This window comes from Lithobates pipiens, unplaced genomic scaffold (assembly GCF_037356315.1).
Source record: "Lithobates pipiens isolate NorthernLeopardFrog02 unplaced genomic scaffold, aLitPip1_a1.2 Scaffold_8, whole genome shotgun sequence".
NCBI classification, from domain to species: domain Eukaryota; kingdom Metazoa; phylum Chordata; class Amphibia; order Anura; family Ranidae; genus Lithobates; species Lithobates pipiens.
The window spans coordinates 242,708,323-242,727,590 of NW_027507903.1; the positions used below are offsets into that span (position 1 = coordinate 242,708,323).

Sequence of the window (19,268 nt, forward strand, 5' to 3'; positions counted from 1 at the left end):
TGCGTAATGTCAGTTTCTATTTGTTGCCTTTTGCCGGGTGAATATAACATACCCTAACATTCAATGCTAAGAGAAAATAGCCTTAAGAACCTTTGACCAGAAGAGTTTAGGAATATTCCACCAATATAGAAAATAGCCTAACACTATAGAGTAAGAACATTCAATCAAAAGAGGAAATAATATGATATAAACATCTGTCTGCACTGTGTACAAAGTGTATAGAGATTTCTATGCTCTCTGAGGACAAGATGCAAGTTTTTTCAGTTGTTCAGGAGTTTGGTTAAATGGACAAACTACTGGTTGTAGGGCCAAAGCCGCGTACACACGTAGCCGTCTGTCCGACGTACTTAGTCTGGCGGACGTCCACCAGACTGTCCGTCGGAATTTTCGAACGGGCTACTTGCCCACACACGGCACTTTTTCAGCGGACTAATACGGCGTACTAAGTCCGCCGTACTAAGTCCGCCGTACTAAGTCCGCCGTACTTTCGAAATGAACGGACTCGCCCACACACGCGGAGGAAAGTCCGCTCATTTTGAGCGCGTCTCCAGGTAGGCGGGGCCCGCGAAGGAGACATCGCTGGCCCCGCCGCCTGGTATGGACTTAAAGGGGAACCCCCAACGCCGAAAAAAATCGGCGTGGGGTCCCCCCAAGTCCACAACAGACCCTTGTCCGAGCACGCTACCCGGCTGGCCAGGAAAGGGGGGCGAGCGAGCGCCACCCCTCCTGAGCCGTACCAGGCCGCGTGCCCTCAACATGGGGGGTGCGATGGGGAGGGGGGGGCGCGCGGCCCCCCCACCCCAAAGCACCTTGTCCCCATGTTGATGAGGACAAGGGCCTCTTCCCGACAACCCTGGCCGTTGGTTGTCGGGGTCTGCGGGCGGGGGGCTTATCGGAATCCGGGAGCCCCCTTTAATAAGGGGGCCCCCGGATACCGGCCCCCCACCCTATGTGAATGAGTATGGGGTACAATGTACCCCTACCCATTCACCTGTAAAATAAAGTACAAAAAAACACAACACACGAGATAAAATACTTTATTGCACAGCTCCGGGGAACTTCCGTCTTCGGGGGTCTTCTCGCCGGACTCCTCCGCTATCTTCTTGTAGCTCTTTTACTAGCGGAGGAGTGCGGCTTTCTTCCTCACCGCCGGCCTCTTCTCCCGACTTCGGGGGTCTTGTCCCCCTCTTCGGTTCTTCTGCCGGGCCACGGCGCCTTCTTATAGCTCTTTTACAGGCGGTGGCCCGGTCTTCTGTCGCTGCCGCCTTCCGTTCTTCTTCTTCTTCTTCTTCTTCTCCTTCTTCTCCTGGAGATGTTGACTCAATGCTCTCTCCGGCCACAATGCCAGGGACGCGCTGCGCGGCCACTTATATAGGGACAAGGGGCGGTGTCACATGGCTTTATGTCACATGGGTTGGTGTCACATGGTGACCCCGCCCCCTTACGATGTCACAGTCCCCATGTGACATCAACCCATGTGACCAACCCATGTGACATAAAGCCATGTGACACCGCCCCTTGTCCCTATATAAGTGGCAGCGCAGGGCGTCCCTGGCATTGCGGCCAGAGAGATCGTCGAGTCAACATCTCCTGGAGAAGAAGAAGAAGAAGAACGGAAGGCGGCAGCGGCGACAGAAGACCGGGCCACCGCCTGTAAAAGAGCTATAAGAAGGCGCGGTGGCCCGGCAGAAGAACCGAAGAGGGGGACAAGACCCCCGAAGTCGGGAGAAGAGGCCGGTGGCGAGGAAGAAAGCCGGACTCCTCCGCTAGTAAAAGAGCTACAAGAAGATAGCGGAGGAGTCCGGCGAGAAGACCCCCGAAGACGGAAGACCCCCGGAGCTGTGCAATAAAGTATTTTATCTCGTGTGTTGTGTTTTTTTTTTTGTACTTTTATTTTACAGGGGAATGGGTAGGGGTACATTGTACCCCATACTCATTCACATAGGGTGGGGGGCCGGTATCCGGGGGCCCCCTTATTAAAGGGGGCTCCCGGATTCCGATAAGCCCCCCGCCCGCAGACCCCGACAACCAACGGCCAGGGTTGTCGGGAAGAGGCCCTTGTCCTCATCAACATGGGGACAAGGTGCTTTGGGGTGGGGGGGCCACGCGGCCCCCCCTTCCCCATCGCACCCCCCGTGTTGAGGGCACGCGGCCTGGTACAGCTCAGGAGGGGTGGCGCTCGCTCGCCCCCCTTTCCTGGCCGGCCGGGTAGCGTGCTCGGACAAGGGTCTGTTGTGGACTTGGGGGGGACCCCCACGCCGATTTTTTTCGGCGTTGGGGGTTCCCCTTTAAGTCCATACCAGGCGGCGGGGCCAGCGATGTCTCCTTCGCGGGCCCCGCCTACCTGGAGACCCGCTCGAAATGAGCGGACTTTTCTCCGGGCGGGAAAAGTCCGCTCATTTCAAAAGTACGGCGGACTGGCACACACGCGGCCGGATTGTCCGCCGAAATGCGAGTACGGCGGGCAGATTGATGTGCAACACGGCATTCTAAGTCCGCCGTACTTTCGGGTCAAAAAAGTATGCCGGAGGCTACACACGGGGGGATTGTTTGGCGGACTTGAGTTTGCCGGACTTTTCCACCGGATTGTTTGATCGTGTGTACGCGGCACAAGTATACCTCCAGCTGCTCAATGTGGAAAACTAGTGACCCATCCTAGTGACCCATCCCCAACCAGCACATTTAGCTGTCAGCTGGGGATTCCCATCTGAGAGGTGAATGTAATCGATGGGGCAGGATAGTATAAAATAAATGGCATGGACCACCCCCCCAATTTTTTTTCATTGTGGGATCTCCTTTAAAGATTCCCACCAAATTTTGGGACTGGTATGGATTTTAGGGGAAACCTTTTGAAAAATGCAAGAGAAAAAACGCAGAGTTCCCCCCACAATCCATCTTTTTTTTTTTTGGGATTCCCACTTTATACCAGACCCAAAGCATCTTGCCATTATTCATTACAGCCTTTTGGGATAAAGAACAATGGGGACTGCTATAAATAGGTGAACTTAGTGGGTTAACTGATAAATAATTTTCTTGAGCAAGTCTGAATGCAAATCCATGAACACGTTCATCTCTGAATGTTTGAAAAAGTTTTTTTTTTTATTTCAGCACATTAACAAGTAAGGTCAGATGTGTTTTACATTAGTTATTCTGATCAAAAGCGCTGCAGTTCTCATTACTTGGAACTAAGTATAACAGCAGCCTGCTTTTGGACTGTGATCACTGTTCTTTTGCAATTACTGTCTGGATGTTAATTGCGTTCTATATATTTCTGTAGCAGGTAGCTGTTTGTATTTTAAATGCTATTTGTACATTGGAGACTCGATGGAGTCCTTTTTACAGAATTTGACTTTATGCAATAAAGCAAAAAAATTTTTTGGGTGTTAAAATATATTACACGATTCGGAGCACTTTTTATTTTGCATGAGCCTTCACACTTTGCGGCGACTGATCACCTGAGCTGCGGAGTCTGCAGATAGGAGACACCGTTTTTTCACATCTGGTCGTCTGGAGCCGGAATTTGTGACATATACGCGCTGACTGACCTCCCTTAAACAGGGGGTCGCTGATGATCTGCTAAGCCCCCATCTTATTAGTGGTGATTAAAGGTGATGGGTCCCACATGGTCAAGTATATTATTTTTATACAATCAAGTCACACTATCTGTTGGATTTTTTTGACATTTCTATGGAAATGTATGTATGATTTATGGACTCGCATATGAATTAATTTTTATTAATTTTTTATTGCACATTTACATGTTAATATTGATTTCGTTTGAATGCCACTTTATTTTGGTTTTGGATTGTCACCATTTTTGCACGTTACACTTGTGCGATTATTTAATCATTATTTATTGAACAAGCGCTGCACTTTTTTTTTTTTCTATGCTAAAAATGCATCATAATTATTTGACAGAGATCAAACATTCCCAGAGTTAAAGTGTTACTAAACCCACAACAGTAAAATCAGTCTGTATATGCAGTAAAGCATGCTTGTTATGCTCACTGTGGAACCTAAGGGGTTAATCCTCTGCATTGTGTAAAAAGGCTGTTTGATCCTGTCTTCTTCTGTCTCCTTCTTCCACAGTCCCCAAATCATCCCCTGATCATTCAGAGCCTTGGGGACAAGCTACACATGCTCAGTTTAGTGTGTATTGCTAGAAAGTTGTTTTTTCTTGGGAGAGTGCATGTGATCAGCACAGAGCCAGCACTGTGCAGGTAGAGGGTCAGGGGTCCTGCAGCCTCATAGAACAGTCAGAGTAGATTGAAAACTCCTCCTACCAGCTTTAACCAGACACTGATAGAAGTCAAAGGACTGCTTTAACTGCTGATGAAAAGTGTATTTAACAGTTTATTTTTACTAAAACTACTGCATTTCTATGTTCTGTGTACTATGGGAGACCAGATATAGTGAATGCAGGGTCCTGGGTTTAGTAACAATTTAAGGTGGCCATAAATGAATAGAATTTCGTTTGAACATTTCAAATTTTCAAAACATTCATCTTGTTTTCCATTGATTAGTGGGGTCAAATTGACATTCATTTTCAACCACAGTGAAGAAAAAATTTGAAGGAGCAGGATAAGAAAAATTTTCTTGAACAAACAAATTTCTAATAGGGTATGTGTCAGGCTAGGTGCAGATAACAAGTAACAGTTCAGGTGTGCTGATTATACAAAGAGTTCAAAGCACATACCATGAGCAGATCTAAGCAGAGCAGGTCAGCTGGGACTTGTAGTACACCGCTGTAGACAAAGGTAGGTGATTGCTGGACCTTGTAGTTCACTGCTGTAGATGAGGATAGATGAGTGCTGGACCTTGTAGTTCACTGTTGTAGATGAGGATAGATGATTGCTGGACCTTGTGGTTCACTGCTGCAGATGTGGGTACTAGTAGAATCAGGCAAAGCATAGTCTAGGCAAGCTGGGTCATACACAGGTAGATCAGAATCCAAACGGTACAGAATCAGAAGCAAGCAAGGAAGGTCAAACAAGCCGGGTCAAACACGAAAGTCACAGAGCAAATATCAGCTGGATCAAACACAAGTGAACTCTAACACGAGCGCTGACTGAATGCTGATACAGGTGATTTAAACGTGAGCTGGCCAATCACTGTTGTTTCCCAGACACAGGCTGTGTCAGGTGAGTTGTGCTGGGTCCTAAAGGGATTCTAGCACTGACAGTACCCCCCCTTTCTCGAGGGGTTGCTCCTGCACCCCCAGGCTTACTTGGATAACGGAGATGGAACTTCGATCAGCATGAAGATCACGAGCTGGTACCAAAGATCGATCCTCTGGGCCGAACCCTTTCCAATGAACAAGATATTGTAAGGAATTGCGCACTTGTCTGGAATCAAGAATAAATGCCACTTCATATTCTTGACTGTCCAACACATCCACAGGTTCTGGTTCATTTACTAGGAGGCTGGAATGAACAGGTTTCAACAATGAAACATGAAAGACATTTGGAATGCGCATGGATGGGGGCAGTTTTAATCTGTAGGACACAGGATTAACAATCTCCGAGATTTCATAAGGCCCGATGAATTTTGGGCCAAGCTTTTTAGATGGAACATGCAGGGACAGATTCCGAGATGATAACCACACTTTGTCACCAACTTTATATTCTGGTGCCTTTGAGCGCTTCTTGTCAGCATTTTTCTTAAAAGCCTGCACAGAGCGGGAAATAGCATGATTTACATCGGACCAGATTTTGGAGAAATGTTCAATCGTGGTGTTGGCATCTGGAACATCAGAGGGCGGAAGATCAAAGGAGCACACACGAGGATGCAACCCGTAAACACAAAAGAAAGGAGAGGTCCCTGTAGATGTGCTAGCACAATTATTAAAGGCAAACTCTGCCCATGGAAGGATGTTGACCCACTCCACCTCATCTTTGGCCATCAGACAACGTACCATCTTCTCTAGAGTCTGATTAGTCCTTTCTGTTTGGCCATTAGTCTCAGGATGATATGCTGAAGAATATGATAATTTAATCCCCAGCTGAGAGCAAAGGGCCTTCCAAAACTGAGCTATAAACTGAGAGCCACGGTCAGAGACAATGTTAACTGGTGCCCCATGGAGCCTGAAAATGTGCTTAATGAATAAAGATGCCAGTTCTTTAGCAGATGGAAGCTTCGGAAGCGGAACAAAGTGGGCCATTTTACTGAACCTGTCTACCACCACCCAGATCGTGGAACATCCCTGGGACAGAGGCAAGTCTGTGATAAAGTCCATAGATAAATGGGTCCAGGGACAGGTAGGTATTGGTAGAGGACGAAGGAGACCGGGGGGCTTAGAGGTACTGCTCTTGCTTCTGGCGCAAACTTCACAGGCCTGGACGAAGGCTAACACATCCTGCCTAAGCGATGGCCACCAGAGGTTGCGAGAGACAATCTCAAAAGTTTGTCTAAACCCTGGATGTGCTGCAGGTTTTGATGCATGTACTTGTTGTAATACCTGCAAACGAAGAGCCAGGGGCACAAAGAGCATACCAGGGGGAGTGGAGGGAGGGGCTTCAGCCTGTGCTGGTAACAAGGCCTCAGAGATGTCAGTCTGGGTAAAAGCCAAAATCCTATCCTCAGAGATAATGGGTTGAGGAGGAAGCGGAGGAGGAGACTCTGATAAAAAACTGCGAGACAAGGCATCGGCCTTAATGTTTTTTGGACCTGGTAAATAAGAAATTGTAAAGTCAAATCTGGAGAAGAACAATGACCACCTGGCTTGACGCGAGTTCAGTCTTTTAGCAGAACGGATATATTCAAGGTTTTTGTGGTCAGTCAGAACTATGAATGGATAGCGAGCTCCCTCCAGCCAATGTCTCCATTCCTCTAAAGCTAGCTTTATGGCTAAAAGTTCTCTGTTGCCTATATCGTAATTGCGTTCTGCTGGGGAATATTTACGGGACAAGAAGGCACAAGGGTGGATGGCAGCACTTACAGGATCTTTTTGTGACAAAAGCGCCCCCACTCCTACTTCAGATGCATCTACCTCTACAATAAAAGGTAGCTCAGGAACAGGATGGCGTAGAATTGGTGCAGAGGTAAAGGCTTTCTTTAACTGGGTGAAGGCTGCCTGGGCTTCAGTAGTCCATTTAAATGTACTAGGAGTCTTCCTGGTGAGAGAGGTGATGGGATGTGCAATGGTGGCAAAGTTCTTAATGAATTTTCAATAGAAATTTGCAAAGCCCAGGAAGCGTTGAACTGCCTTCAGGTCTGAAGGTGGTGCCCAGTCTAGAATGGCTTGAACCTTGGCTGGGTCCATGGTGAGACCTGTGTCAGAAATTAGATAACCCAGGAAAGGTACCTGTTTAACATGGAAAAGACATTTTTCAGGCTTTACAAAAAGGGAGTGAGTCTTTAGTCGGGCTAATACCGAGCAGACATGCTTCTGATGTGTTTCAAGATTGGGAGAGTAAATCAAAATATCGTCTAAATAAACAAGCATGAAGCGACCCATCATGTCACGGAAAATGTCATTCATGAAGTTCTGAAAGACGGCTGGTGCATTCCTGAGGCCGAAAGGCATGACAAGACATTCATAATGACCATCCTTGGTGTTAAAGGCCGTCTTCCATTCATCGCCTGCACGGATTCGCACCAGATTATATGCTCCCCTTAAATCCAGTTTGGAGAAGATTTTGGCTCCCTGGATTTGAGAGAACAACTCTGTGATGAGAGGGAGAGGATACCGATTGGGAATGGTTATTTTATTTAGGCCTCTGTAATCAACACAAAGTCGCAGTCCTCCATCCTTCTTCGGGACAAAGAAGCATCCTGCTCCTGCGGGAGAAGTGGAGGGACGGATGAAACCCTTAGCTAGGTTTTCCTGGATGTATTCTTGCAAAGCAAGATTCTCTGGTTCAGACAGTGGAAAGACTCTCCCTCGAGGAGGTGTAGTGTCAGGCAAGAGGTCAATGGGACAATCATAACTGCGATGAGGAGGTAAAGTGTCAGCAATTCCTTTAGAAAACACATCCCGAAAGTCCTTATAACAAAGTGGAATCTGTTCTATTCCCACTTGACAGGTATCAAGTCGAACAGGGTGCTGGATGCAGCTCTTTTTACACTGATTGGACCAAGCCAGAATATCTCTTGTTGGCCAGTCAATTACAGGATTGTGCTTCTGAAGCCAAGGAAGGCCTAGGATCAAAGGAGTGGATGGAGAGTCAATGACAAGACAAGAAATCTTCTCCCAATGAAAAGCCCCTAATTGTAACTGGAAAGGGTTGGTGGATTGGAGCACTAGGTCTTGTGAGAGAGGCCGATTATCCACAGAGATCAGGCGGACTGGACAATCTAGAGCATGAGTTTCCAGGGACAAAGAGGTGATCAGAGTTTTATCAATAAAATTCTCAGCTGCTCCAGAATCCACCAAGGCCAGCAGTTCATGAGCCCCTGTCCCAAAGTGAATGACAGCGGGTAAAAGTATACGATTGTCCCCCTGGGGAGATGAGAGTAGACCTAAGGTGACCTCCCCGCAATCACCTAGGTCCTGGCGTTTCCCGGACGTGTAGGGCACGAACGGAGCATATGACCCTTGAGGCCACAGTATAAGCAGAGTCCCATATTACGCCTGCGTTTGTGTTCCTGGGCAGATAACCGGGTGGAGCCTAACTGCATAGGTTCTTCCTCAGATTTGGCACTGGAGATGGAATAATCAGGTGGTAAGGAAGGTATACAGTTTGCCACAGCCATCGTTTGTTCTCGCCTCCTCTCTCGCTGGCGGCGGTCAATTCTAATAGCTAGACACATAGCCTCCTCCAGTGAGGCTGCATAGGAGAAGTTGACCAGAGCGTCTTTAATCGCATCTGAAAGGCCAATTCTAAACTGGCTGCGGAGAGCTGCATCATTCCAGCCAGATTCCGGGGCCCACCTGCGAAACTCTGAGCAATACATTTCAGCTGTGGTAGTTCCTTGTTTTAAGTTACGCAGGGTCGATTCTGCAGTAGCAGCACGATCTGGATCATCATATAGCAACCCAAGGGCTTCAAAGAAGGCATCTACTGTTAGTAAGGCTGGATGGTTAGGTTCCAGGTTAAAGGCCCAAGCCTGGGGGTCACCCTGTAGTAGAGAGATAATGATTTGAACCCTCTGAGTTTCAGGGCCAGACGAGGATGGCCTCAACTTGAAATATAATTTGCAGCTGTTTTTAAAGTTGCAAAACGCTTTACGGTCACCAGAAAACCGGTCGGGCAAAGGAATTTTTGGTTCAGATGGAGTTTTAGTAATGGTGGTAGTAGAAGGAGATTGCACCTTGGTGAGCTCTGTGGCCATTTCCTGAACTTGATGCGATAAACGGCAAAGTTCTTGTGTAAACAACTGAGCCTGTTCAGGATTCATGATAGGTTTCCCTTTATGTATTGGCTCGTGTTAATGTCAGGCTAGGTGCAGATAACAAGTAACAGTTCAGGTGTGCTGATTATACAAAGAGTTCAAAGCACATACCATGAGCAGATCTAAGCAGAGCAGGTCAGCTGGGACTTGTAGTACACCGCTGTAGACAAAGGTAGGTGATTGCTGGACCTTGTAGTTCACTGCTGTAGATGAGGATAGATGAGTGCTGGACCTTGTAGTTCACTGTTGTAGATGAGGATAGATGATTGCTGGACCTTGTGGTTCACTGCTGCAGATGTGGGTACTAGTAGAATCAGGCAAAGCGTAGTCTAGGCAAGCTGGGTCATACACAGGTAGATCAGAATCCAAACGGTACAGAATCAGAAGCAAGCAAGGAAGGTCAAACAAGCCGGGTCAAACACGAAAGTCACAGAGCAAATATCAGCTGGATCAAACACAAGTGAACTCTAACACGAGCGCTGACTGAATGCTGATACAGGTGATTTAAACGTGAGCTGGCCAATCACTGTTGTTTCCCAGACACAGGCTGTGTCAGGTGAGTTGTGCTGGGTCCTAAAGGGATTCTAGCACTGACAGTATGGGGCTTTTGTTCAGAAAAAAACATTCACTAGAAAATAAAATGTTAAAAGCAAACTTTGACTACTTTACACCAATTTCGTCATGTCATGTAAAGTACTGATGAGAATTTTAGTTTGAGAATTTACTAGTGTATGGCCAGCTTAACTTCCACTCCAGTTGCTTAGCTGGCTATACACAGGCTTTTGTTTGAATTTGTGTGGAAATTCTGAAAAACTATTTGTTGGATCATTCAATCTTGTCATCCTTGAATCAACTAATTTAATTTGGTCATGAATCTCCCTATTATCCAGGCCACCAAGGAGAAAGAGTGGAGTGGGAATTTAACATTCCCATACATAATAGCTTCTTTCCCCTCAGGGATAAGAACAGACCTGAGAGTGAATACTACTATGGTGGTTCCCAGTATTACCAACCAACAGATGGTGTTAACCTTACCAATCTGGTAATGGTAATACACCCAACTAAGGACACTCTGCACCTAGTGGGCAGGGCAGTTGGGTTTTTTCAAACCAAATCAGGGCATCAAAAGGCCAGTAGAAAAGGTGAGGTGTCAGGGGCGGGGGGAGGTGTCTACGAACAACAAAAAAAAACAAAATGTAATAGGATTGGGCGATATTTAATCTTAGCAATAAAGTATTAACAGACCCTGAAAAAGTGGTTTTGGATAAAGGCCTTAAATTTGCGTCACCCAGGATTTTGGATAAATTCCAAACTTATATGCATGTGCACAAATTTGTAAGAAAATTAAATATTAAAAGATATATGACCAGTAACCCCATTAAAGATAATAGATTGGCAACCACAGAGCTTCTTCATTCTGGGTTGTCCAATGCTTCCTTGTTCAACCCCCCAGTGCTTTGGTACCATCATTAAAAGGTTTTAGGGATGTCATACTAAGGCCGCGTACACACGGGCGGACTGTTCGCCCAACTTTGTCCGCTGAACAGTGTTTGGGCGGACAGTCCGCTCGTGTGTGGGCTTTCAGCGGACAGTTTCAGCGGACAGTTTGACGGACAAGGTTTTTCGGAATTTCCGAAAAACTGTCCGCTGAAACCTTGTTTCAGCGAACAGTCCGCTCGTGTGTAGGCTTGTTCGTCAAACAAAGTTGCGCGCATGCTCAGAAAGGATTTTCACGCCGAAAGTTATAATGCAGTGTATAGGACGTCGTATTTTTCGTCCCGTCGTACGTGCCGTTCACGTCATCGCGCACGGTTTCAGCAAACTGTTCGTCCGTCGTGTGTGGCCATGTCCGTCCATGCTAATTTTGAGCGGACTGTTTGCCGAAACTGTTTGACGGACAAAGTTGGGCGAACAGTCCCCGCGTGTGTACGCGGCCTTAGAGATCTAGAACATCTAGACATCAAAAAGGCCAGGAACAATAAGCTACTACAAGAAGGCCTTGACTCCTTGTGCAATAATGAGGATCTTGTTGTAAGGTCCTCTGATAAAGGGGGTGGGATCTTGATCTTGGATAGAGAGGATTACATGACCAAAATGTATAGGATAGTGGGAGATTCTTATACACCACTCCCCTCCAATCCCAAACTTAAATATCTGAGGGACTTAGAGAGGATTGTGGGTAGGGGCCTTCAACCCGGGATCCTAAATAAAAAAAAAGAGTTTGTTTTTGGTGCCCAAAGTGCTGCGGACACCAACCATCTATTACCTGCCAAAGATTCCTAAGAATCCCATCTGCCCCCAGGATGCAGATTGGCGTTGATTGAATCACATCCCTGGTGGGCAGATATATTGATTTTTATTTGCAGCCTTTGGTTCGTAAACTGCCCTCATTTGTTAAAGACTCACGGCACATTATCAACTTGCTTTCTGAGGTGACTTTAAAACAAAATGTGTGGTTGGTGAGCGCTGATGTCGCCTCCCTGTACACTGTAATTCCACATGGTTTGGGGTTTAAAGCAGTCAAATGCTTTTTTGATCGGGACTCTGGACTTCCTCTTGCCAGGTGTCTTATATAATGGAACTATTCAATTATGCTACTTCTGGTTTGACAACCATTTTTTTTGTAAAGATAGAGGGGCTGTAGTGGGGGCTAAATACGCCTCCAGCTTGGCCAATCTTTTTATGGCCAAGTTGTAGGAGGATGTCATCTATACCCAGAACAGACCTCAATTAGTCCTGTGATCCAGGTATATCGATGACATCCTCCTTCTATGGGATGGCGATTGCCTAGAATTGCAGGAATTTATTACATCTTTGAATGTTAACCATAGGGAGATATATTTGAGTTACGAGATGAGCCAATCAGAGATCAATTTTCTCGATCTGAAGATCACTGTTAAAGGTGATAGATTGGCTACATCAATTTTCTTCAAATCTACCGACAGGAGTTCTTACATTTCTGTTGATAGTTGCCACTATGGTCCCTGGCTCAATTTGGTTCCAAAGAGACTATATATGAGGCTCAAAAGGAATCAGGGTGAGACCCTAGATTTTTGGAGAAGGGCTATGCTAGTGAGTCTTTGACTGGTGCATTGCAATCTGTAAAGGCCATGAATAGGGTTGATCTACTTTTAGACAGGCCAACGTGCCAAAATGGGTCTTTTTCTTCCGTGGTCCCTTTTGTGACTACTTACTTTTTGCAACATAGGAGCATTAGGCAAATAATCTCTAGACATTGGCATATTGTGAACAAGAATAGTGTGTTGAAGGTAGTGTTACCTGCTAGACCACAGGTGGTGTTTAGAGAGGCTTCTTCAATAAGGAACAGAGTGGCTCCTAATATCCCTAATCCCCCCACTACTAGAACCAGCTTTTTTAACCAACTAACTGGGTTCTATCAATGTAAGAAGTGTAGGGTGTGTTCTCTGAACGGTTGTGCTCATAGAAGAACCACCAGTTTTATTTCCACCAGTACATGGATGCAAAATACAATCAAACAGTTTATTACTTGCAAAATACAATCAAACTGTTTATTACTTGGTCAACAGTGGGGGTGGTCTATTTATTGCAGTGCCCATGCGTTCTTCAGTATGTAGGGAGGACCAAACGCCCCCTACAGGTTCATCTTAATGAATATATCACCAATATTAAAACTGGATTTAGGAACCATTCGGTGTCCAAACATTATTTGCTTGCACACAATAAAAGATCCTTCTAATCTAAATTTAGTCCCCACTGGAGGGGAAGTTCACTAGTGAGGGAACTATCTAAATTAAAAATGCCATGGCTCCATAAGCTTAAGACTTATGCCCCTTATGGGTTAAACATTGATGTTGATGGGAATGCCTTTATAGACAATTCATAATGGCTAGCATTGTAAACTCGTTCTGAGTCACATGTGTGGGGCTAACTATTTATATTTTTTATCAAGATTTTTTTTATTAAGATATATTTTTTATTATTTAGTCAAAAAAAAAATATTTTTTAGTTTTTATATTATTTCTTAATTTGATGTAAATAAAGGTCCATGGGGGTTTTACTGGTTTCACTAATAATTTATAATTTATTACTATTTATTTATCCTTATTAATTTATCACCATTTATAATAATTAATTATCATCTAATATTTAATTAATTTGATCATTTAATTTACACTAGGGTTTTAGAGCTAATTTAGATCAAATTATATCTTTGTTATATTTATTTATATTTAAATTATATATTTGGTTCATGTTAATGATTCATTTTAGTATGGGGTGCCTAACTGGCATAATATCCACATAATTCATATATTTTTGATTTATATTTGGGTATAATTAAGTTTTTTCATTTAATATTAGTACTTATCTATTCATCATAATCCATGAATGGGTTAATAAGATGTATTGGTGCCTCTCTTCGGGCTATGTGTTTTTTTGGTGGTTTAAGTTTAAGGTATGCTTTTGGTGTTTGTGGCCTAACACTTGAGACTCAGAACGAGGATTGGCTTTGTTTATAAGGAGTCAATATGCTGCCTGTTTCCCATTAACAACGTCACACATGACGAAACACGTCTGAAAGAGGGTACGCGTTGACGTCACCACACTTTCTTACTAGGAGTACGGGCGCTTTTTTGCGAGCTGGCCGGACCTGTTTTTTATATACGCAAATTTAATACCTACGAAATGTAATTGCCTTACCTTTTTTTACACTATGGCCAGTCTTTCTTTTTGGGTTCTCTGCTGAAAGAGATGGTCATGGCCTTCACAGTGTGCCAGTGTATGGAAGACATTATAGCCATTCATCCTGTGGCAATCGTTCCTAAAGATCTTCCGTGCAAGTTAAAGGCTTTGGCTGGGCTATAGCCAAATGCCTAATTTGCTTGCTATTTGGCAAGCAAGTTTTTCTTAAGGTGGGGGTGCACTTCTTGATGTGAATCACTGTGGTGCCATTGAGATAAGGATTTACCCTACTATAGATGCGAAGATACTGTTATGATATTCAATCAAGGATCCTTTTGCAGCAATTGGGACTAATTTAGCGCAGCTTCTCTTAGTATATCTATTTGATGTGTATCTCACTTTAAGCTGCTGCTTTCTGTTTTATCCTTGCCTACACATTAGCACTTTTTTTTACTTTATTAACTAATTTTATTTGAAAGGCCTTAACATTTCAATCAGACCTGCCTTTGGAATGTAATCTCAGACATACTAAATAGGTTTCTTTTGAGCCTAGGACATGTGCATTACAACATGCATGATCTTTCCTACAAAAAAACACATTCACAGTTAGAATTTTGTTGAAAATGAACATTATAGATATGAGCCCACTTACCGTGAAAAAATGTTAAAACATTTTTGAATAAAATTCTACTAGTATATGACCACCTGTTTGAAGTAGATCTAACCTTAGCATGGTTTGGAGGTCCACAGCTTTTGATTACCGGAACAGTTCTTATTAATAGAAAAGAAAATAGTAGATAGTGTTTGCAATACCTAATCTCACCCTTAATGTAAAAATGATATTTAGAACCATAAATACTACAAGTTTATATTCCAATTACAGCTGTGTGGACATCAAAACACCACAATTACTTTGGCCTTGTTTGTGCTTCTCCTGGGTCCTCTTTCATCTCCTTGTGTGGGATGCTTGTATGCAAAGCAAATTGCTTTCTTCTCTGATCCTGCAAGTGACAGCACTGCAAAACAAAGAGATGGTAAAGACAGCCAGCTGTATCTGTCATCTCTGCCCTATGAACATCGCAAAATATTTCTTAGAATTTTCTTGTGCAGATGAAACACATGCTTAGACAGTGTTTAGGCAAGATTAGCTTTTTAATTGTTTAGTAATAAAATTTGCTTAAATAAATGTTTTTTATTGTTATCTCTTTGAGTCCTTTGACCTTTATTCACCAGGAGGGGAAAATGTCCTCAATGGTGAGACAAACAGGAATAAAATAATGAAGAATGTTCTATCCATTCCTCGTGTGATAGAACAAAGGAGCAATAACAATAATTAAATAAATAAATTAGAAAAATATAGAGACACACTCTCAGTTTAAGTTTACACATTTTTTGGCCACAGCGTTTGGTTTGGTTTTAAAGCCTAAACATTTTGCATTCCTTGCATTAAAGTAAAAAATGTTTAGGCATTGACTTTGACCCTCACCCCCCCATACTTACCCGAGCCCTCATTCGATCTAGTACTGTGCAAGTCCGCATCTCTTCTCTCCCCACCTTTCCGGGTCACGCTGGCTTTGCTGAGGAAACAGGAGCCATCGGCTCCCAGTGATGTCAATTAAGGCCAGTGATGAGGGAGCAGAGGGCGGGGCCGAGTTGCAATGTCTGTGTAAATCTACGCAGCATTGGAGCTCGGAAGCTAGCATGCACGAGTGCCCCCATGGGAAGCGGCTTCCCATGGGGGCTCTGGGTGGAAAGGAGAATCCCAGAAGAGGAGGTTCGGGCTGCACTGTGCAATTCCATTGCACAAAGCAGGTAAGTAGAGAGAAATTTGTTATTTACAAAAAAAGTCCTACTGTGTTTGTGCTGAGACCACGTTGCACAGAGAGTGATCTGTCACCAATAGGTTCAGGTCTTGTACTAACAACTGGGAGTTGGGAGGACTGGTCCCCAATCACCCGATCACTGTGATAGCTAATGACATTGTGGTTTTTTTTTTCTCCTCTTGAATGGAGAAAAAGATACTTTGTTAACTGTGTTCCCTAGATGTGTTCTAATGGGGGGTGTAATTGATTAGGGGAGGAGAGAGATCGTTGTTTCTACTTAGTAGGAACACATGATCTGTCTCCTCTCCCCTGACAGAATCGGGATTTGTGCGTTTACATACATAGATCCCGGTTCTCACTCTGACGCAAATGAGCGCAGGTGCATGGCGGTCATTACGCCCACCGGCACGCCCATTGGCCCTGGGGACATGCTGCAGGCACCTCCTACAGCATCTTATAGAGCCGTCATACAGCTACAGCGGCTCGCCCAGGAGAGCCATCCTGCCGCAGTACAACTTTTTTGTAACTTAATATCAGTGTTAGTGTGTTTTAAGTAGGATAAAAAGTGCACTATTGTTTCTGGGTCCTACTATGGGTAAAGACAACAAATAACATAGACATACACTATATTGTCAAAAGTATTGGGAAACCAGCACATGAACTTTAATGGCCTGCTAGTCTTAGTCCATACAGTTCAATATTGAGTTGGCTCACCATTTTCAGCTTAAAAGCTTCAACTTTTCTGGGACGGCTGTCCACAAGGTATGGAATGTGTCTATGGTAATGTTTGACCATTCTTCCAGAAGCGCATTTGTGAGGTCAGGCACTGAAGTTAGACGAGAAGGCCTGGCTCGCAGTCTCTGCTACAATTCCTCTCAAAGGTGTTCTATCCGGTGGAGGTCAAGCCAGTCAAGTTCCACCACTAACTCGCTCATCCATGTCTTTATGGACCTTGCTTTGTGCACTAGTGCGCAGTCATGTTGGAACAGGAAGGGGCCATCCCCAAAGTGTTCCCACAAAGTGGGGAGCATGAACTTGTCCAAAATGTCTTGGTATGCTGATGCCTTAAGAGTTCCCTTCACTGGAACAAAGGGGCCCAGCCCAACCCCTGAAAAACAGCCCAACACCATAATCCCTCTCCACCGTATGATTTGGACCAGTAAACAAAGCAAGATCCATAAAGACATGGATGGGCAAGTTTGGAGTGGAGGAACCTGACTGGTCTGCAGAGAATCCTGACCTCAAACCGATACAACACCTTTGGGATAAATTAGAACGGACAGTGCCTGACATCACACATGCACTTCTGGAAGAATGGTCAAACATTCTCATAGACACACACCTTGTGGACAGATTTCCTAGAAGAGTTGAAGCGGTTATAGCTGCAAAGGGTGGGCCAAATCAATATTGAACCCTATGGACTAAGACTGGGGTGCCATTAAAGTGCATGTGCGTGTAAAGGCCGGTGTCCCAATACTTTTGGCAATATAGTGTATGTAGTATCACTGCAAGTGTCATGAGTAGGAGAATTTGTTTTGGGTTGTTCTTTGGTGGAAGGTCAGGATAATAGCAAGAAATATGCAGCTAAATTTCAAAAAATTTACTTTGTGCCAGTTTTCCTTTGATAATACAAAATAATCTGTAGGTTTGCATTACTATTTACCACCAAATAAAAGCTCAATTTGTCCTGAAAAAAACATGGTATACAGTATCTCACAAAAATGAGTACATCCCTCACATTTTTGTTAATATTTTACTATATCTTTTTGTGTGGCAGCACTGAAGAAATGACACTTTGCTACAATGTAAAATTAGTGAGTGTACAGATTGTATAACAGTGTAAATTTGCTGTCCCCTCAAAATAACGCAACACACCACCATTAATGTCTAAACCACTGGCAACAAAAGTGAGTACACCCCTAAGTGAAAATGTCCAAATTGGGCCCAAAAAGTGTCAATATTTTGTGTGGCCACCATTATTTTCCAGCACTGCCTTAACCCTCATGGGCATGGAGTTCACCAGACCTTCACAGGTTGCCAATGGATTCCTCTTCCTCTCCTCCATGACGACATCACGGAGCTGGTGTATGTTAGAGACCTTGCGCTCTTCCACCTTCCGTTTGAGCATTCCCCAGCAATGCTCAATAGCGTTTAGGTCTGGAGACATGCTTGGCCAGTCCATCACCGTTACCCTCAATTTCTTTAGCAAGGCAGTGGTTGTCTTGGAGGTGTGTTTGGGGTCCTTATGTTGGAATACTGCCCTGCAGCCCAGTCTCTGCAGGGAGGGGATCATGCAATCATGCTCTGCTTCAGTATTATTATTATTATACAGGATTTATATAGCACCAACAGTTTACGCAGCACTTTACAATATAAAAGGGAGACAATAAAGTTATAATACAATAAAATACAAGAGGATTAAGAGGGCCCTGCTCAAGAGCAGGTGGTACAAAAGGTTGTAACTGTGGGGAATGAGCTGATGGAAGTGTTAAAAGATTAATTGGAGATGTGATAGGCTTCCCTGAAGAGATGAGTTTTCACGGATCACCAGAAGGTAGCAAGAGTAGGGAATAGCCAGACAGGTTGGGGTAGTAAGTTCCAGAGGATGGGAGAGGCTCTGGAGAAATCCTGGAGAAGAGCATGGGTGTCTTGAGGAGAGCGGAGAGGACGGTTTAGGTGATATTTGGAGACAAGGTTGGTGATGTAGCTCGGAGCAAAGTTGTGAATGGCTTTGTATGTTATGGTTAGTATTTTGAATTTAATTCGCTGGGCGATTGGGAGCCAGTGTAGGGATTGGAGGAGAGGGTTAGCAGACACTGAGCGGTTGGTAAGGTGGATAAATCTGGCAGCAGCACTCATGATAAATTGAAGACGGGATAACCTATAGAGAGGCAGGCCAATGAGAAGGGAGTTGCAATAGTCAATGCAAGAGATAACAAGGGAGTGAATGAGGAGATTGGTGGTTTCATTTGTTAAAAAGGGAAGAATTTTAGAGATGTTACAAAGGTGAATTCTACAAACTTTTGACACCGATTGGATTTTAGGCTGAAAGGACAAGTCGGAGTCTAGGATTACACCAAGTACCATGGTGTGAGGGGAGGGACTGATGGTTAATTTTGATGGAAAAGTCATGGAGGGGGGCACGGGCAGGGGGAATATTAATAGCTTGGTATTAGAGAGATTTTGTTTAAGGAAGAGGTGTGACATCCATGCTGATATGTTAGTTAGTAGGTTAGTAATGGGAGAGGAGAATGAAGGAGTGAGGTGAGGAGTAGACAGATAGATTTGGGTGTCATCGACATATAAGTGGTATTGGAAGCCATGGGCGGTTATCAAGTGGCAAAGGTAGTAGGTGTAGATAGAGAAGAGAAGGAGTCCAAGAACAAAGAGGCAATGGAGAGGAGGAGACAGAATTGTAGGTAACACTGAAGGAGCGCTGTGATACAGGCA

General features: G+C 44.4%; 1 protein-coding gene across 1 annotated transcript in view; it reads right to left on the reverse strand.

Annotated features, from left to right (window-relative positions):
• LOC143963323 (uncharacterized) overlaps positions 1-19,268 on the reverse strand; it is an 80,602-nt gene that overhangs the window by 8,735 nt on the left and 52,599 nt on the right. The window contains exon 2 of the mRNA XM_077472927.1: positions 14,908-15,011. Coding sequence (XP_077329053.1) covers positions 14,908-15,011 — 104 coding nt within the window. The remainder of the gene's footprint in view (positions 1-14,907; positions 15,012-19,268) is intronic.